This window comes from Maylandia zebra, linkage group LG7 (assembly GCF_041146795.1).
Source record: "Maylandia zebra isolate NMK-2024a linkage group LG7, Mzebra_GT3a, whole genome shotgun sequence".
NCBI lineage: Eukaryota > Metazoa > Chordata > Actinopteri > Cichliformes > Cichlidae > Maylandia > Maylandia zebra.
This window is the reverse complement of record NC_135173.1, coordinates 45,202,753-45,224,226: the sequence shown is the minus strand read 5'-3', so window position 1 is coordinate 45,224,226 and position 21,474 is coordinate 45,202,753. Positions and strand designations below refer to the sequence as shown.

Genomic DNA, 21,474 nt, shown 5'->3' with positions numbered 1-21,474 from the left:
CATACTGATACTCCTGCTGAATCCCTTCTTTTTATAAAAAAAAAATGCAACAGGCAAAAGAAATTCCACATGTGCATTTTATCAGTTTCCATATGTTTAACAGTCCTTATAGAAAATAGAGTATAGAGTAAGTGATTGTATCAAATTTGTTGCACTGAATCTGGCATTTTGTAATAGTAAAGCTCTTAAAATGCTATAAAACAAGTCATTCACAGTCTTAAGTCACTGTATAAGGTCAGACAAACAATACTGCAGTTGTGCAAGATGAAGCCTCGGGGGGCTTCTTTAAATTCCTGATCCAAACCAGTGCTTCATGGTCATGGTCCCAAGAGGGATTATTCCTGATCTTTTAGCCTTTGGCAGACAGTCATCTCTCATGCTCTACATCCTCAGAGTTCTCTTTATCCTCTCCATTACTGGTTTGTTCTTTGTTCCATGCAAAAATAGTTTTATTCTCTAAGTCTGACAATGAAATTTCATTTTCGAGTTCTGACATTAAATTATAATCTTAAAAAAATAATACTAAAAAAGAAAAATGCATACACAATCAGTCACTGGCTCGACTGCCCCCTTATTCTGCAGGCCATGCTTCCATCCAAAGGGCCGGTGTTCTGAGAAACCATCCTACTCTGACAAAACGTCCTACCCGTATTATAATTTGACGGTGACTTGCGACTAAACCTAACCATAACCATAACCTTAAGAAATATTCCGGATGGGTGAGAGAAAAAGAAGTTAATTTAGCATTGGTGTTGTGCGCATGCGCCATGTCTGTGCACAAACATTGGCTGAACATTAGAATCGCCATGAAAGACGATTGGAGTTACTGAAAAAAGTATTTTGCACAGTTCTTATATTACTTAATGAATTCTGACTTTTTAAATTTTACTTTTTTGGGGCAGAAGTCTGAATTTAATTTAGATTTCTTATTCCACATACAAACATTCAGATTTTATTCTCAAAATTCTCATTTCCAAATTCTGACTTTTCAACTCAGAAGGTATGACTTCTTAAATTGAAATCTGACTCTTTTCTTACTTTTTGTTTTTGTTGGTGTTTTGTTTGTTTGTTTGTTTGTTTTTTCTGATTTTAATTACAATATTCATTACAAACTTTTTCCTAGAATTTGACTACAATTTTATTTCTGAACATTTTTTTTCTCAGGATTCTGAAAAATGTTATAAGCCCAGAACATTTTTTAGTGGTTAGACACTTTATGTAGACATAAACATAAATAAATACTAAATGAAATGTTAGTTGAGACAGTAATGTTTTGATTTGTTTGCACTCATGTCCATTTGCTGAGTAATGAGAGAAACTCACACTGCATGTGTGAAAATCCACTGTCAGCAAAAACATTGAACCTGTTCTGTATTATTGATGTAGAACCAATAGCAAAGCAGGATTTTTTTTTTTTTTTTTTTGTGGGTGGGTGGGCATGTGTGTTGGGGTGGGGGGGGAGGGGTCTTGGTGCTGACTGTGTTGGTTGGGTTGATAGTCTGTAAATGAAGATGAAAACCACCTCGCAGCCCTGCTGTGTTGTGGTTTGATAAACAACCGCTCCAGGATCACAGCCTCTTTAAGTAACTCCTAAGAAAGGTAAATAAATTCCATTTTGTTTCCTTAAAAAATTTATTTTTTATAGATAATGTACACATTTAATCAGTTTTATTTAACAACTTTCTAACTTTTTTTTAAAAAGGCCCCTTACCAAATATTTTGCAATAATGTACATGTGGTTACTGTTCCAAATACATCACTGATATGTTTTTTAACAATTGATATGATATGCACTGTTTATGAGAGATAAAAGAAGCAAATGCCTAGTGAATGGAAGAACAAATGTGCCACATAATGCCCAGCTAATCCTCGTGTTTACAGAGCATATCGGTCATTCTAGATGTCTGTTGTGTCAGGGTTAGGGAGCATGTAGCTTTTGTTACTGAGCCGCAGGAAATCAAAAGCTTTATCGCCAGCTGAACTGACTGCTGACAGACTTTCAAAAAACTCCTCTGCACGTGTCCTAAATGACAATTAATGAAGCGCAGTATCATTTTAATAACATTTTTTTCTTTCTAAAGTTCAACTCAACCTAATCTGTTTTTGCAGCTCTGCTCTGATGGCGGGCCAGCAAAAGCTTCCCTCACTGTGGGTTTGGATGCTGCTTATTGCAGCTTTGTGCCCAGGTGCACAGTATGCATACAGCAAGCGAGCAGGCAGCTTCAGAGGTCGCGGTACTGGTAACAAAGCGCCTCCCTCTCAGAATCGAGGCCTCTCCAAGCAGGGTGTAAAGTGGGCAGGTGCAGCAGCAGCGGGGATGCTGGGAGGCACAGGCACCGGGTACGGGCTGGGGTTCCTTGGAAAGCCAAAGCATGGGTCCGGAAATAACTATGGCCACAAAGCAGTCGCCTCTGAGCAAGATCGACAGCTTTACTACCAGCAAGACCAAAGATGCTGCAACCAGTCTCTCTGGAGAGCCTTCGTTAAAGGCGCTGCCCCTGCTCCTGCGACTCACCTCTTTCTCAGGCTGGGACATGTGGTGCCTTTTCTTACAGCAGCTTGGATAAGAGACGTGTGATCCACCATCTAATTAATGAAAAAGCTGTCATTTATCAAAGTAAATTAAAGCTTTTTTGAACAAATGATCTCTACTGTGTCATTTTATTGGAATTAAATGTCATCATGTCATCCTCATGGAGGATTTTTCTGAGAGTTTGGTTAAAAAAATACACAAGTTGTGCACTTGTGCATTTTTCTAATAACCCCTCTCTTGATATCCCTTGAAGAGATACAGCAACATTTTAGACGTGAAGATGTCACAGGCCACAGAAAAGATTTCATGATTTATTTTATTTAACACATGAACATCCAAGACAAACTATATTACACCGTGTTAGTCATAACATCTGAGGAGTATCACGAAATGTTTGCAATTCTGAGTCAAAAACAAGCGATGTCTCTAATGGTAACATGACCTCAATTACAAAGTTACAGAATATCCACAACTGAGGAGAAATAAGTGCACTTTACAGATATTCCACATCCTTGATTTAGGTGGAATTTCCCATCAAATTAAGTCGTTTTGCCAGAATCAACCAAAAAAGCAAAACAGGAACAGTCGAATATAAAAGCTTATTAACAGGAGAGAATAAAAGAAATTTGAAAGCCTGGTCACAAAGAACAACATCAGTATGGGAAGGAGAATTCCATCACTTTGAGATTTTCACACCTAACTTACACAGCATTTTTCCAGAATCCTTTACAAAACTCAGGCATGGAGAAAAAATAAAACAGGATCATAAAAAGTACGGTAAAAAGAAAAGTGAAATGATCACATGAAACACCCACAAAAATAAAAATAATAACAACACCTACTCTTGAAGAAAAAAAAGGAGAACAGATTTTAGTAGTCATAATCGCAGAGACTGTACCATGACAACCGGCGCAAGAAAATAAACAGTAGTATTTACATATCTGAGAAAAACTGTCCTATGAGACTGTTTCCCCACGCTACAATAACATGTAGGAGATTAGAGGAAGACGCACGGAAACGATGACCAACTTCAGGGCAGACGACTGGAAAATAAGTGGCTATGGAAAGTTAAAATGTGCCTGGGGATATGGATGTAAAACCAAGGCCTTTATGGGAATAAATGTTCTAATGACTCACACACATAATGGCAGAGTTCAACGGGATAAAGGAATGCAGTTTGAGTGCTACCACACCCATTTTAACTAAGGACAGTTTACATACTACAAGGAAATACAGATAAAAGACCGCATCCGTTCAACAGACTGCACAGATTAAAGCAACAAGTGCTATTTGTGCAACTTCACTGCTCATTTATGAACCCATCATGATTACTGTCTACTCTCTGTGAAAAGCTATTACATGCAATAACATAAGTAGCAATTATTAAATATGAACCAGGGCGATTCTTTCTACTTTTATTTTTATTTCTGTCTCTGCTGTTCAGCAAACCTCGATGGCTTAAAGTTCATGTGGGAAGTTTGGCTGAATTATTTACAAGGAATCCTTTATCACCATCAAGCAATCTGTAAAAACTATTAGTGACCAGGGTTTGCTTCAGTCTGTGCATGTGCTCTGTGGAGTGAGACTGAGTGGAATCCAAAACACACACATAAAACTTAAATCCTCCAAAGAGATTTCTCCTAACATTACCCCAGATAATAAACAGGGGTTAAAGTGAGCTGGATTTATTATTACTGATCAGTATTATCGCTGAATGCCTTTATTTTTCATGTGCCACAATCCTGCTGCCAGTTATTACATGCAAATATTTGCCCGGTAATAAGCCAAAAAAAAATGACATCCCACAGCCCACTTATAACCTGAAGTGAACTTTTTCCTTCTCATCCCTGTGATGTGTTCATGGTGTAAAGGTAAATAATCCTGGTTACTGTACTTCAGCATCTAGAACATAACAGAGGAAGAGTGAGCATCAAGGCAGCAAAGTTTTTTCTAAGTGGCGGTAATTTCAAATGCAACTTCTCGAGGACATTAAAATATCACCAAATACACAAACTGTGTCTGTGCAGTCTGTCAATCAACAGAAAACATCTGACAAATGTGTCTGCCAGCCGAAGGGAGAGGGGAAAAGAAGCATTGACGTGCAACACTATCAGAGATGTAGAAAAAGATGTATGAAAGACAGGAAACCAAAGAAGAAGATTATTTTCAAGGGTAAGGATGGCAACACGCAAGGTTTGATAAGCTGAAAATGTAAAACTTCCAATATCCTCGTTCGTTTTAGAGCTCTTAAATGGATCTACACGTGATGTGTTGCCAAATTATCCCAAAATAAATGGAAGCATATTAATTTTGCATTCTTCAAAGGTTGCATGAAAATACCAGGCAAGTTAGTGCAGGCTGCACTGGTTATGTTTGCAGTACTGTGGTGAAGTTCACAGTGATTCACTCTGCTGGAGGGGTATGGAGCAGGCTGTTCATGGTCAATGTTAGATTAGATCAAGAGTAGCAAATATTATTACATTCACTAAGCTAATTCTATCTTTTATACAATGCATCAGCCATGCAGCTTTGGATAGACCTGCTTATAACTTGTTGAATTCAGCGTGGTTAAATCCACAAAAAAGCAGTGAATACTGAATACAGGAGAAGCAGCACAGCTCAGCTGATCACAGCCTGTATGCACAAATCTGGCCTGCAAGTCATCATGTGACTTATTTCTACGTAATTCTTGTCCCCATGCTGCACCAATACAAACAAATCTCTGAGTTACCCCACTTGCCAAATCCCACTTGTACCCCATAAGCCATAATGTGGACTATGAGCTTTCATTATTTTTTCATTCTTATCCAAACTATGAAAGAAACTGCCCTGATAGTCTTCCTAAGAAAAAACTGCTAAAGTAATTGTCCTGTCCTGTTTTCTTTCTTTAATCATGAATCTCTGCATTCAGTGTCCAACAATCTGGAGATAAAAAGTGCAAAATATGGATCCAAAATAAATTAATATAAAGTATAGTGAACATCTAAGACAGATCTAACTGTAACACTTGAAACTGAGTGCCACACTTGAAATAGACATTTTTAGTCAGTATGTACATGTCAATATTTTTATATAATAGATATTAAAAGACTGTACTCTCTGGAAGTATGCAGCTGTGGTTTGCAATGTGGAGCTACTATAATATAAGCAGGAAATGAATGTGTGCATATGATGGAGGCAGTAGAAAGCCATTTGAAGTGAAGTGGAAGGTGTTTTCTCACTGGAGCAGGAGCATGCTGGACAATAGCATCACGGAGGAAGTGAGAAGATGAATGAGCCCTTGGCTCAGAGGGCTAGAGCGACTTAGCTGATATTGTTGTTCAGTTTTACGTTCCTTCAGAAATTGCTCAGAGTACTTCATGTACTTCTCTACACACTGCCGCGACTTCACTTGCTCAATCAGGGCTGGGTATCCAATCTCCTCAATGCTGACGGTGTCGTCATCTGCGTCCTCAGCTGCACTCTTGGATGTGGAAGAGCCTTGATCCTTAAACATATCAGTCGAATTCATGCAGCGACTCATGAAGCTTTCGTAGGTCTCAGCACGTGGAGGAGGGCTGTAGACGTAATCACGACCATAGTCTTTTTGATCTGTTGACTGGGTGCCATAACGACGCTGCATGTAATTATTGTAGTAGTACTCTTCTTCAGGGTTACGGAAAGTGAAATGTGGTCGGGGGAAGCGTCCTAATCCATATCCAACTGCCATTCCAGCCAAAGCACCGACGCCTGCAGCCACCATGGCTTTTTTGGCAAAACTTGGTGACTTGGGCGCATACCCCATGTTCTGCACAGAACGAGAAAAAGGTGACCCTGCCATCCCATAGCCATAGCCTCCTCCACCAAAGCGGGGACTCAGAATCTTATTATTTGGGTTCCAGTTGGAGTAGCCACCAACTGCTCCACCAGGGTAACCTCCTGGATAACCTCCTGGATTTGAACCAGGCACATTCCAACCTGGTCGTGTGTTTCCAGTTTGGACGGGGTAACCACCTGGATACTGGTAAGGATACCTTCCTGGGTTTTGTGGATAACCACCCGCTGCTGGGAAACCCCCACCTGGATGCTGATTAGGATAATTCTGGTTTGGATAACCTCCAGCAGGGTACTGATTAGGATAACCTCCGGGGTTGCTACCAGCTCTGCCTGGATATTGGTTGGGGTAGCCTCCGGCAGCTGGATTTTGATTTGGATAATTTCCTCGAGCTGGGTTTTGATTAGGATACCCTCCTGCTGGGTATCCACCTGCAGGGTTCTGGTTCGGATAACCTGCAGGATTGCCTCTGCCAGGGTACTGATTTGGGTTGCTACCGGCACCTGGATAACTTGGCTGGTTCTGTTTGGGATAAGGGTAACTTCCACCAGGAGGATAAGGATTGGTGTTTCGATTAGGACTCTGTGGCTGACGTGGGTAGTTTCCTGGTTGAGAGTTGGATGTCTTTGAATTGGTCCAACCCTTGTTGCTGCTGGATGAAGATTTTCCCCTGCTACTGCTGGTGCCACCTCTTTTAGCACATGCCAGCTCAGTGGTCAAAAGCGACATGATAAGAAGAGACACAAGAACCATCTCACACAACCTCCCCATCATGGCCCTAAAAGGAAAAGTCATGGTTGTAAACACCCGTATATATATACATATATATATATATATATATAATAAACAAACATCTCTTCATTTTAAGTGTGTTGTATAGGCATAAGATTAAAAAGAGTCAGCTGCACTTTTTTTCGATAACGATCAATAAGAAACAATGTATCATTCTGGCTACATCTATTTATATATTTATATAACGCGTATAGCTAGAACACCCTCATTGAATCCTTGTCCTATTTAAAATTTAGAAATGGTGTCAATCGCATTATTATCTTATCATTTGATGATAACAATAATAATGATAATGATAATAATAATTAATGAACAAATTTAGGGTTCATAAACGTGAGGCTGTTATCACTGCATCATCCTTCCCCTTCCATTAGAAAAACATAACGGAGCCATATTATAACGGATGTGTGTGTCGTCTTTTTATCTCGCCGAACCAATCAGCAAAGCGTTTTATAATAGCATCACAATTAAATGAAATGTGATGAAGGCTAATATCTTACCAGGAATTGGTGTTTTGTGTGTAAGCGTCGATAATTCGAGTGCGTTTGTTGTTCTCTCTCCGTCTTCTCTCCGCTCCCTAAAGGGACCAGGGTGGTTTCTTCCAAATGCGGTGCGCTCGTTTTTATCATACGAAGCACCGGATTAAATGTTCCAACGATGCGAAACAACAGCATGTATACTAAAACTATTTTTAACTGCAAAACTGGTATTCTTACTTAGAATACCAGTTTTTAGTGTAAAACTAATGGCGACCATATCAGAAAGTGTCCTATAAGGGAGGCTAAACAGTATTAATTATATATCCGCACCGTCCGTTACGACTGTCAGCTACGTCCCGTTATTCACGACAAGCGCACATATGTACCCTACATAGAATGTATTTCCGGTCAGGCCTCTTTACCAACAGCCTGATAACAGTTTCAGTGGCGAGCCTAGGGTTTTTTGGTGAAACCGAACAAAAATGACAAGACCTCCTCCAACCACAGTTCAATGCAATTAAATAATAAAATAAATAAATGATACTATCAATTTAAGTGGATTTTTTAGGCGTATTTATCTGAAATGACAAAAAAGGAACACTGCAAATGCAAAAATATTTACAGCTTCAGTGAACCATTAATCCCTTTTAAATTTTAAAAGGGATGCATTTGCTTTGGGAGTTTTGATGATAGAGGTTGACATGATGAGTAACAGCTGAAATAGATAACTTTGAGGGCATGATATCCCATACTTATGTGTTGTACCGAGTGGATCGACTGAAAGGGAACAGTAATTAAATAAAAGCTCAAGGGAAGATGGCAGAAAGAAGCAGTGGTAAGAAGAAAGAACTGGCAGGTGGGTCTATAAAATTCAAAGAAAATTGACATAATGAGGAAAACGGGACAAAAGGATTAAATTACCATATCCAAATTATGCTTTGGTCATACAGGATTAAACAGTACCATTATTTAAATTGGGATAACATACTACAGGGAATTTCGGCTGTTTTCAAGAAGAGACATAGAACAAATTTGAAAACTCATCAGCAACCCAAGTCCCTTTAGCTTGAGCCAACTTCAGCTTATACACACATATAAATATACATTTGTTTTGCGACATCATATAGCATAGAATAGAATAGAATTCAACTTTATTGTCATTGCACATGCACAGGTACAGGGCAACGAAATGCAGTTTGCATCCATCCAGAAGTGCTTTAGTGATATAGATATATTACAATATATATTAGCAATAATATAGATATGTGAGTATATTACAGAAATGGGTCTATTATGGCATGTTATAACGTACACGGTATGAAGTATGTTGTGAATATTCTATAACTATAAGTATGTACAGGCTGTAGTGAGTACAAGCTATGTACAGGATATGAACAGGATATAAATTTGAAAAACTATACAGAATATGAAATAAATAACTTTACAGAAATCTGAGATATACAGCTATACAGAAATGGGAACTATGCAAGTTGTATATATATATATATATATATATATATATATATATATATATATATATATATATACTCACCCAGCACGCCCCTGCGGGCGGTTTATCCTTCAAGCTCGGGTCCTCTACCAGAGGCCTGGGAGCTTGAGGGTCCTGTGCAGTATCTTAGCTGTTCCGAGGACTGCGCTCTTCTGGACAGAGATCTCCGATGTTGTTCCCGGGATCTGCTGGAGCCACTCGCCTAGCTTGGGAGTCACCGCACCTAGTGCTCCGATTACCACGGGGACCACCGTTACCTTCACCCTCCACATCCTCTCGAGCTCTTCTCTGAGCCCTTGGTATTTCTCCAGCTTCTCGTGTTCCTTCTTCCTGATATTGCTGTCATTCGGAATGGTTAGCCACCACCATTTTGTCCGTCTGTATGCTATTTGTTTGTTTATTTATTTTTGGCCATATTTAAGGCAACCTTTTAATTATTGAGATTTTAAATGGTTAACACCTTGTGGTAAACCCTCTGTATTCACTCTTATAACATGACCTTATTATGGTTGACTTGAAAAATGCTTTCAAGTCTATCATACACAATGCACTCTTCACTTGGCTCAGTATTGTCAAGGGGATTTTCATTACCATAGAAAGGGTCCTGCAATTATCTCCCCCCCCCCCCTCCCCCACTGTTGTTTCTTGTACAACTCAAGTCTTTTCATGCTGCTCAGGTTTCCAGTGCACCCCCTTCCTGCAGAATATACCAGAAGGTTATTTTGACCAGTCATATTTCTGCATTCTTTCTGGTAATTTTGTTTTGAATTTTGCAGCCTGGGGATGTAAATGCCACATTTAGAATTAACTCCAGGCATTTATTCGGTTAATTAGCTAACAAAAACAAAAACAATGAAATAGCCCACACATGTTGGAGAAACTTCAGAGGCAATTGTCCAAGTACTCAATTACGTTATAAACAAGAGGGATACATATTAGAGAGCTTACCAAACCCTTCTTTTAATTTTCTTGTCTTTACATTAGGACTTTGTAACACTGCAGTAGCTTATAGTGAAATTTCACATGCATTAAAAGTATAATTTGCATTTCCTTTATCTAAAATACTAAAAAAAAAATTCAATTACTTAAAAATTATTTACAGTATATTTGTTGGCCGTTTCATTTTAAAATACTTGAAGGTACTCATTTCTTAAAAATATTTATCCTACACTTTATAATACTTCTAAATCCCTATAAAACCTCCAAATTTCCCCTTTTAGTTTTAGGTTATCATGTATAGACCCCAAATTTTAAAGAAAATTAGAACATGTTAAATGTTCTAGGGCTGCATTATTGGGTGCAACCTACGTTAAGCCCATATTTATTACATAAGTTAGCTAAAAACAACAAAAGATGAATTTGGACACCCCCACGGTGAACCTGGTGGGCGGGGCCACGTTACGGCACGCGACGTCACAGTTGTAAACACCCGTATGTACTCACATCTTTGTGTCCCGTGGAAACATGTCGGGGAGGAGAGAGCCCAGTGGAGGAACTGCTTCGTCTATCAAATGCTCACCTGAGACATAAAGCGAAAGCGACAGAGTCAGAAAGGAAACGGCGGCGTGTTTGTTCGAGTTTGGAGCAACTGCAGCCTTCCGCTGTCACAGAAGCGAGCCGGTCGGGATCGGATGAACGACTAAAGACAGACAGCCGGGGCTTGATCTGAAGACTTAGCCTCGCAGGCAGGTGGTCGAGCCGGTTAGAGAGAAAGAGCGAGAGAGGGGGGGACAGCGTGTACGGTCTCGGATCAGAACGGGGTTTCTCCTTGCTAGGGGATGTTATCCGTACTGTCTTATGGCAGACTGGTAGCCAGGGCTGTCCTGGGCGGACTCTCTCAGACGGACGGTCGGGACTACAGTCTGATCACCGCCAGTTATGGTTTCGGTAAAGACTTTCGCAAGGGGATCCTGAAGAAAGGGATGTGCTACGGTGATGATGCTTGCTTCATTGCACGGCACAAGACGGCTGATGTCTTGGGTAAGGATTCAGGGCTCTGCAAATGGCTTGCATGAAAGTTAGACGCCCTCTGTGCTCGGGTGACCTTCAGTGAGTTTAGCCAGCACGTGTGCCGACCCGTCGGATCAAAACACACCAGCCCCCCTCCCCGCTCACACATAAAAAAAAAGACAGCACTTTAACCCGGATAAAACAAGACTCCAACCCGGATAGACGCTTAAAGCATATCTGTACGCACATAGCACCTGCACTCACGTCATTACTTTAATAAATGACATTTATTTTACTGTTAGGGGGTAGTTTTGAGGTGAAACGCTAAATGACCTTTCACCTACATGTGTCCCCACTGTGGGATACACTGCGATGACGTAGGCTGTTGCAATCACAACATTAGAAGACGTAAATCGGCCTTATTTAATTCGGACGTGGCAAAAAATAGAGCTCATTAAAACGTATCAGACTTAACACTACAATGTCTTGCAAAGGTCAGAATGGTTGAGCATGGAGGCAGCCATGTTGCTAATAGCATCATTAGCCTATTAGCTTAGCTAGCAGGCTAAGCTTGCTTTGTCCTCGCCACCTTGCTACTGCCAAAGACTTAAACTACCACGTGGTTGGTTAGACACACACACACACACAAGGTGTATTTCATAGTTTACAAGGTCTGTTTAGTGTTAAACGTTTAGGTTGGTTAGAGAAATAAAATTGACATCTCCGAGGAACACATGGCAACACGTGTATACACGGCAAGGAGAAGTGGAATCTGTGAGACTTCAAGTCAGAGTGTTGAAAACGTCCCTTGCTTTAATTCAGGCTGATGGAAATCGTAGTGAAGGGCGTAGCTGACAGTGATGATCAAGCAGTGCAGAAGAAAATGCGTGGGGTTTTCCAGCATGTATAATATTTTCACTTTCTTTTTAAAGGTTACTTTCACCTCTGTGAGAAAGGGAAAATAATTCCAAAGTCACAGCCTTATAAACTATGGAAGCAATATTCCCAGTAGTCTGTGTGCTGTAGAAAGAAATACTTTCAAAGAACTAAGAGGAAACCCATAGATTCTCTGGAAGTCAAATACTATGAGCATGGGGTGGGGAGAAAAGTTATACATCATTATTAGATTATTCTCATTGTTATGTACATATTTCTTTTACAACTGTCTTCTGACAAAAAAAATACTGGTGCAGATATTCCCTTGCCGTCCTCTTTGGCCATTGAACTAAACAGAACTTAAGTAAAATCATCTGGTCTTGGAAAAAAATTGCTTTGCATCAGCTTTCAAATGAATGTGCAAATGAAGGCATTTATGAGGTGATTGATGTGAAGCCACAATGTGTAAATATATTTAAACTGAATTTAGAAGTCATTTGGACGCAAGTAACCTAACCGGTATACTACAAAAATTATATGCATTTTGGAACCGCGTGCTTACAAGTACAAACTTGAATGATTCATGTAGCACCTAAATTACAGGATATTAGATTACGTTTGTTTGTGTGTATAAGCTGAAGGTGTCTAGAGCTAAAGAGACTTTGGTTGCTGATGAGGTTTTAAAGTCAATTTGTATCTTTGCTGTTCTGACTCGTGGTGTGCAGCTAGAATGAATCAAAAGTAAAATAAAACAGGAAGCTAGTAGATTATGAGGTATCAGTGTATAAATATGAATTACACACAAGATGTTAAAAGAGTATACAATTATTTCTGTTCCATAGCTGCAAGTAACACATTTTCCGGGGTAAAATTCTTACACTTCAGGTAAACTAGATAAATTAGGCACACATGAAGCAGTACATGAGAAGTTACAATGGAAAGATAATAAACCAATGTGTTCCTGTTTAGCAGGGATACAGACACCAGAGAGAAAAGCAGTTCAGTAATCAATAAAGCATCAGCACCTAGAAAAGAAAGATCAGAAGAGCAGTGTGGCTGTGCAAATATAGACATGATGCATTGACCTTGGAAGGAAAAGAAAGTCATGTCTGCTGTAAAAAATAAAGATAACTTAATAAAAATTCAACAACTAAAATCAGCCAAACTGCTACCAGCAGATGTTTGGTATTTACACTTTTGAAATGCCTGATCAATCCTCTGTCACGAATCTGGTGTTAATAAGGTATTGTATGGTAGTGGTTCAGTAGTAAAACAAATGTTTTTAATTCCTTTTTTTCCCCATCAGGCGTAGCAGATGGCGTAGGTGGTTGGCGGGACTATGGTGTCGACCCATCTCAGTTCTCTGCAACCTTAATGAAGACCTGTGAGCGACTGGTGAAGGAGGGTCGCTTCACACCCAGTAATCCAGTGGGCATCCTGACGTCTGGCTACTACGAGCTCTTGCAGAACAAAGTTCCCTTGCTAGGTGAGTACATAGAGATGATCCACCTGGTTACAAACACAGCAAGTGGTGGAGCGAGCTCAGCCGTGCTGAGAGAAATAAATAACATAGCTGCAGTATGAGTCACACTGTGAGTATTGGCCCTGCTCACCGAGCACAGAACACAAGCTCTGTCCTGAGTTATACTATCTGTTTAATATGGAATCTCTTCTTCTACCTTGGCAATTACTAATATACAGCCTTTAAGTGTGTGATCAGTTCATCAAGAGGGAACCAAATTTTGCTTCAACGATTGTGTTAGTTGGCGAGGTATATATATTATGTGACTTTTGTTTGACACAAACCTTTGTCCCACCGAGTGATTTAAAACCAGAGAGGTAACTATCTTTGATTGGGCAGTGATTTCTTATGCTAACACTTGGCAGTTGAAATTCAGTGATCTTGTGACTCCCCACAATTTACCCTATTACGCAGGCCAAACACTTTGCCCCCTGCCAGAGCTTCAAAAGGTCATGAGTCTGTCTGTAACTGATACTACAGGAGGGTCAGTGAGATTTTAAAAGTAGGTTAACACCAAGCACGTGATCAAGGTTTCATATCTTGGCTCAGTGTCCCTGGCCAAGAGTTAGTGCAGACGCAGGTTAGCTGTCGTTAAATTTAGTTGGCATACTTTTATTTTGGAAAGTCATGGCAAGGTCAGCTCTTGACCTTCTCTGCTCAAGGTTACCTGAATTGTTGCTAGTAGCTGTCACTGGGAATGCAATCTTTTTGGTTGTTTTTTTTTCGTCTGTATTATATTTCTTCCACTCTCCATGGATATATTAGATTCACAATGAGGACACTCACAAAGACTACTTTGTACTGGTTGGGCAACATAACTCTTTTCTTTTGCCCTGATCAAATTATCTGTTTGTATACATAACCTTAGTGTTGTTTTACTCCGCTTTATTTTCAGGAAGCAGCACGGCCTGCATCGTAGTTCTGGATCGGCAGAGTCACAGGCTACATACGTGTAACCTTGGCGACTCTGGCTTTTTAGTGGTACGTGGTGGAGAGGTGGTTCATCGCTCGGACGAGCAACAGCACTATTTCAATACACCCTTCCAGCTGTCCATCGCTCCTCCGGGAGCCGAGGGAGTTGTGCTCAGTGACAGGTCAGTTGCTCAGTGTTAGATATATCTTTGTAAATAAATAAAACTCTATATTAGATAGATGCTGGGCTGGTAGTTGTACAGCACTGTACATGTCCTGCTTACAGCAGGCTCGGATAAAATGGTAAAGGCATATCATTCCATTCTGAGCATCCCTACTTGCAGTCATTGGGTTTGCGTGCCACTTTGTAATGCAAAGCAGGATTTAAAATAGAAGTGCAGGTCATGATCTCTGTCATTTTGACTGCCAAGCTAATTTGTGGACAGCTTAATTAGCCCAACTTATCAAAAACATGACTCATCTCTCATGTGGGAAGCAAATATCATAGCATAAAGGCCTTTATGTTGTTGTTTGCCATGTAAACAGAACCTGCTTTTCACCTCACACACTAAAGTGTGTGCAGGCCTTCACAGGTTTGCTGGCCAAACCAATTTACATCTGTTATGACTGGCATCAACTAATAAAGCTTTTGTAACATGATCTGTTTTTATGTCTGAATTGCCAGATGATGTCAGTGATTACCTGGATTTGGCTAGAGTTGGTAGCAACAACAAAAAGTGTCCTTCTTTAGAAGTTTTCCTTAGTGCTTTCAGCTCTCTGCAGACATCAGGAATGTTACTTTCAAATTGCCCGTTCCTCCATGGACACAGGCTTTCAGTACTAGCAAGCCATGGCAATGGCAACTGATAAACAAGAGGGAAACTCTGTAATCCATTTGGAGCAGTCTAGATGTTTTGTTTGACTTTTCTCACTGGTTTGGCAGGTTTAATGGGTTAACGTTCCCATTAAAGTACATTTATAGACCTGTTTAAATGTCATCATAAATTAAGACCAAGCAGAAATATGAGGCTCCCAGGTGATAAAACCTCAGTCTGAGACTTGTGTATGGTGGTAGGAAGTGACAGGCCATGCCGGCATTCGGCACGGACGGAGAAGTAAACGGAGAAGTCAGGTTTTACGTCAGCTGTCACATTAAACGCTCACACTCCATCTTCAAAATTTAGCAGAGTGGCTTCTGACCTGCTTAATTCCACACTTAAAACTGTTGCCAGCAGCTCAGGTGCTTCGCGCTCTAGTTTCACTTCATGATCTTCCCGTGCTTCCTTGTTTCCTGTAGTCCCGAAGCGGCTGACAGCTCCTCTTTCGACGTGCAGCTTGGTGACATCATCTTAACCGCAACAGACGGTCTCTTTGACAACATGCCAGACTACATGATTCTTCAGGAGCTCAAAAAACTCAAGGTATCACTTCAACATGTCAGCTTATGCTTATGTGTGTTGGAAACAAATTCAAATTTTAATGCTTTTTTTATTATTGCATCTCGTTTCAGACTACCAACTATGACAGCATCCTGCAGACTGCACAGAGCATTGCAAAGCAAGCTCATGATCTTGCCTACGACCCTAATTATATGTCCCCTTTTGCACAGTTTGCCTGTGACAATGGCCTGAATGTAAGAGGTAAGGTTACTGTTAGCTCCCTTTAAAAGCACCATACACATAACTGCAGTATAATGTTTTTACAGCACGCCCCTTTTCCTGATTAATATTAATAATAAGTTTTGGTTGTACAAATTTTGGAGATGGCACTATTATTTATCATGTTTTGAATAATTAATTAATAAACATTGAAATAAACATAATTTGTGTGTTATTAGATGCATAATGAGGAGCATACAAACATACATACTCCAAAGTACTTTTGATGTCCTTAATAAAACTGTACACTGTTAATATTAGTAGTTGGCCACAAAAGACACAAGTTAAGGATGTCTCGCTGGGGCTTTATACTTCAGCAGTAAATCTACACTGTAACTATGTCGTAACCGCAAACCCATCTGAAACTCTACATCGCAACCTGATGTGAATCTCCATAGAAACCTAACTACACACGGCACAAAACTGTTGCCGGTTCACTACAGTCGATACCTCCTGTGCATTTCCAGCTGCGTTTTTGAATTTGTCAGTGAGAGAATAACACTCATCACCTCAATCTAAGAAATAACAATCATAACATGAATTGAAATTCTCACAAATGTCAGCAAATCTTTGGAGGGAGATTGCTGAAACTATCTGAAGGGATGTATGTCATAGGCTCTACAAAGATTGCTCACAGAAGTCCAAATCAGGCCTTAAACCACTCAGACTTTTAAATGTGATTCTCCTTGTGTTGACTAAAAGTTGCTTTACACAATAAGATTTCAGCAGTTATACTTTATATTTGAAGCCACATTACATGACACGTTTGTAATAAGCTTGGTTAAAGCATTTTTTCAATCAGTTTATCTAGACCTATTGAGGCTCTGACGTCTGCAGTTCCTCCGCTGTGTCCTTGGCATGGTCATGATAACACACATGAGACGAAACTCCTGCTGGCACAACCAGTTTTTCTTCTCTGTAGGAATCCCAAGCATTTAGTTTTTGCAAGTTTAACCTTGATGATGGCTGACCACCGCTTTACAGCTAATACGAAACAAATCACTACAATTATTGTTATATGCGGCTTTAACACTATTATGAAATAGAAAAGTCTTCTCCTATATATTCAGGAGGTCTTATAATTAAAAAGTACTTTGCATGAACTAGTTCTTACATTTCCTCACTTTATCTTTGTTTTCTTGTCCTGCAGGAGGGAAGCCAGATGACATCACGGTGCTGCTCTCTATCGTGGCTGAATACACAGACTAAAATGTGTGTGTGCGTGCGTGTGTTTGAGTGCACGTCTGGGGCTGTTCCTTCTTCGCCGCCTGCCTGAGTCTTCCACCTGCGGCCCTCCCGAAATGCACTGCATCCTGTGGAGCTGACAGGGGAGGCCCGCCAACACCACGGCACACACTCCTTACAGCACGGCCCGTGTTAACATTTAGTTTTCTTCCGCTGGTTTTGTTTTGGTGCTTGAGCGGCTGAGGGAAGGCAGGCAGCTAGAACATTTTGTTTTTTTCTTTCATGTTGATCGTGATGCAGGAGGAGCAGAGAGAGAGAGAGACGGGCAGGAAGATGCCTTTCATTCTTCAACGTCTCATCCTGTAGCATCAAAATCTTTTTCAATGATGTGACAGCCCAGGACAGATGGACGGCCTGTAGGCTTTAAAATCTAAAATAAAAATGTGATTAAGGAGTAAGCCATGGGTTTGGATTCTTTAGAGCGTAGTAACAGATTTAGCAGGCGAAACCTGGCTATTGGTCTCTGTTGTTAATCTGTTCCATGTGGTAAATGTGTTTGAACAAAGCATGTAGACTAGACTGAGGAAGCTGCTGCTGGGATGTTGTTTGAGTATGAAATGTACGAGTTGGGATTAAGTGTCTTTTCTCAGATCAAAACTCTGTAATGAGAAACTGTAACACTTATTAAAGCTTTCACATGAAGGTTAATCAGGTTTTGTCGCTTGGCCGAGGGAACCGCATCTCCTGATGAGTTGTAAATATTTTTGTTTTTTGAGAAACTTGTTCTGGCCTTTCTGTTGTCTTTGAATTGGTTGTTAAAGCGAAGAGCTGTTTCGTTACTTTATGGAAGATCTACACATGCTCTCGTATACTTTCTTGTACAGATACTAATCTCCAGGTGATTTTCATCAATACCACACTTCCGTTTGAAAGTTGAAAGTCGCTTCCTGAGATTGATCTCTGAAGCAGTCGTGTTGCCGAAAGGCCGCTAAAACATATGACTGGTTTGTGTGGCATATTTGAGAAGCTGTTGTATGTAATGTTTATATTTGTTATAAAGCTCAAGTTAGCATCTGGGAATGCTTACAATTGCAGTGATAGGTCAGGAACAAATTCAAAGGAGAAAGATGTATTTTTTAAACCTTATTTTGTTTTAAAAGCTACAGACTGAAGCATATGCAGATGTGACAAACGTCCCGTGGATGACTAAAAGATCCAGGTATCTTAAAAAAAAGAAGAAGAAATGTGCATTGTGTGAGTCTGCTTCAAATGTTTTGTTTCTCTGTCCCTCATTTTCCTGTTTCATTTGTTTGCTGCTGCTTTTGTTAGTCACGTATGACTTGATTTGCATAAACGCTGTGACCGTGATTGCGACGAGTGCGTAAACGTGCGCTCTGGATTTCACCAAACTACACGAATCAAAGACACTGATGATACCGTTCTGCTTATGAGGGTCTAACACTTCACCTAAGTGTTGTGGATAAACTCTTTACAATTTAAAAGCATGTGCACCAAAGACACATTTTCTTTGTGTATCTCATTATGCTCTTTTTTTTTTTTCGACACAAACATCATACAGCAATACTCTAATTTTCTTGTTCTATGTGTGTGTGATGGCCAGAGGTCTGTGTGGAAATGTTCAGAATTACATTAAAGTGTATTTTCTATTCCTAAAGTTGTATCATATTCCTGGTTTTAAGTTATATGTAACTGGTTATCTGTAAGTAACTATAAAGACAGGTTTTTAAAAGAAAAACCAAAGAAGGGAAGCCATAGTTCACAATTAGGGCACTGCTCTGGAAGCACCACTGTAATGGTAACAGTCACTGTGGTGCTTATCTAACAATCACGGTAGAAGTTGTACTGTTGCTGCCATACTTGAATCCACTGATCCACCATGCATTTTATTACTAGAGAGCAGTTCATATGTGCAATTTGGCAGCAGTTTGTGCTACAATGATTGCATTTCACATCAAATTGGGCAGGTTTTTCTTCCTCATAAACATAATGGGGGTAATGATTTGCATATCTGTCCTGCTGTCATCGTTGTTTTTGTTTTTTATGTAGTTTCTATTTTAGTTACCCCCCCCCCCCCCCCCCCCCCCCAAATGTAATTTCTCACTGTTTTAGGCTCTTCTTGTCTTTGAGGGGTTTGTGTAAGAAAAAAAAAGGGGGGGGGGGGAAATGTCTGTTTCTCAAATATAGACCTATATTTGACAGAGAGACGTAAACCTTATGCAGGAGGGGGTGTGAACTTGCAGTATGAGGGTGAGCACAGTTTCAGCCTTAACCAATAGCTTGACCTGTAATCAAGAGGCCTTTCCTGTCATTGCAAGCTTGTGTCGTCCCTGCCGTGTTGCCCGGTGTTTGATGTAAATGAAATGTGGACATGTCTTTTTCTCTTATAAAGCCGTTCTCAAAGGTGCTTCTGCAGTCTGTATGGTATGATTGTCCTGTTCCCAGCAAGCGTATGAAAGATAAACTTATGTCTACAGTGAAACAATGCAGGTCTAATTTATGTAAATATGTTTTAAAATATGTACAATATTTAAATAAAGAACCTAGTATTTATACTAAACTTGTTTAGGTGTCTTCTTTATGCATATCATGTTTGAAGTAGTAACTTAACTCAAGGGATGAACAGGATAAGTCAATTACAATAACCTACCTATGTCCCCAAGAGGGACAAAAACAGAATTTCCCAGAGGAACCCACCTGAGGGATAAATAAAGTTTCATCTAATCTAATATAACTTAACCTGAAACCCAAATACCTGATCGGCCAGTCACGTGGCAGCAAGTTAATGGAAGTAGACATGGTCAAGACGTTCATACTGAGCACCAGAATGGGAAGGAGATTTGATTTACTTTAAATGTAGCATAAATACACATAAAATACAGTTCTGCAAAAAAAAAAGATACTGCATGTCAACAAGTGTATTATGTATGAGAACACATATGAATGTATAACACATTGTGCAGGGGGGTATTTTAGTGACACACTTTGGGCTCCTTAGTACCAACTGAGCGTCATTTGAATGCCACAGCTTATCTGTTTGTGACTTATAGGTGTCCTTTGTGTGTTTTTCTAGCCAGGTATGATTTTACTGCATTGGTGGTGTGATTGATCCACTATGGTACAGCCTGGTGGATAAAAATCTGATGGTTATTAATTCCATCGATTCTGACTGACTGAAATTCAGTCCCAAACCTATAGACAGTCACCTCCCACATACACACTGACAGTGACCTGTTGCTACAGATTCAGTCCAGTTCTTGTGTAATATGGCATACCTTCCCCTTTCTCTGTTTCTCTTCTTAAGAATTGGCTTCTTGACAGTCATCCTTCCACTGAGACCATTTCCGAAGAGGCTTCAGTGAACAGCAGATGGCTCAACTAAGGGCTCAGATGCATTTCTCAGGTCCTATGTCAGGTCTTTGCTGGATTTCTTTCCTGTTTTTTAAGGATATTAATTTCATCTTTCATCTTCATCTTTTACTATTCATCTGCTGTAGATAGTTTTTAGGCCTGACGCATCTTTGTTTTTGCCCCTATTGTTTAAGAACACTTTAAGCACCATGCCATGTTTTCAACTAATATCGCTTCAGGAATCACCTTGTCGATCCCAAAATACTGTTTTATGCCTGTCACACTGTGTTATTTCTTTCATTTTTCATAAATTCATCTCTAGAAATTGGAACAAATTACATTTTCCTAATAACAAAGTAGATAAGTATACAATTTAAAAAAATTTTTATATTGTCTTATCCTGTTCATCCCTTGAGTTAAATTCCTTTCTATGTGCAAACATAAAATACACACCTAACTCTTTTATTCTTGAAATATTCATAGGTTACAGTAAAGTGGTTTGACAAACAAACAAACGTTTTCACTCTGGAATTGAATCAAAAAGGAGCCGCTATCTTTGGAAGACTTTCAGAAAGCCCAGAGAACTATTGCTCAAGTCTGACTCCTTGAAAGCAAAATATGAAGAAATGAGGGATGACTCATGACTTTTGCAGAAGTGAATGATTAAAGTTGTGAATGCAGGGCGTTTTTGCATGTCGGCTATTTTACGCCGTATTCTGCATCAACTAAGATTTTGCTGCTTCAGTGCAATGCAGTTATTACAATACAAGTTCTGTCTGAACTATTTGAAAGACAATGTCACCTCACTTGTAATTAAGATCAGATATAACGATTTAATGGAGCACTCTTATGCTGGTTGCAGAAAAATAACTTC

General features: G+C 39.8%; 2 protein-coding genes across 2 annotated transcripts; one reads left to right on the top strand and one right to left on the bottom strand.

Annotated features, from left to right (window-relative positions):
• Positions 1 to 2,831: 2,831 nt before the first annotated feature.
• prnpb (prion protein b) lies at positions 2,832 to 7,929 on the bottom strand. Its single transcript, XM_004538167.6, has 2 exons — positions 7,640 to 7,929; positions 2,832 to 7,125 (listed from the first exon to the last, which is right to left on the bottom strand). The coding sequence occupies exon 2, from the start codon at positions 7,119 to 7,121 to the stop codon at positions 5,751 to 5,753; it is 1,371 nt and encodes a 456-aa protein (XP_004538224.1). The 5' UTR covers positions 7,122 to 7,125; positions 7,640 to 7,929; the 3' UTR covers positions 2,832 to 5,750.
• A 2,650-nt stretch (positions 7,930 to 10,579) lies between these two features.
• On the top strand, positions 10,580 to 19,809 carry LOC101480226 (protein phosphatase PTC7 homolog). The gene is made up of 6 exons (XM_004538168.6): positions 10,580 to 11,108; positions 13,261 to 13,440; positions 14,372 to 14,570; positions 15,686 to 15,809; positions 15,899 to 16,028; positions 17,197 to 19,809. Exons 1-6 carry the CDS (start codon positions 10,907 to 10,909, stop codon positions 17,253 to 17,255), a joined length of 894 nt encoding a protein of 297 aa, XP_004538225.1. The 5' UTR covers positions 10,580 to 10,906; the 3' UTR covers positions 17,256 to 19,809.
• The last annotated feature ends 1,665 nt before the right edge of the window (positions 19,810 to 21,474 follow it).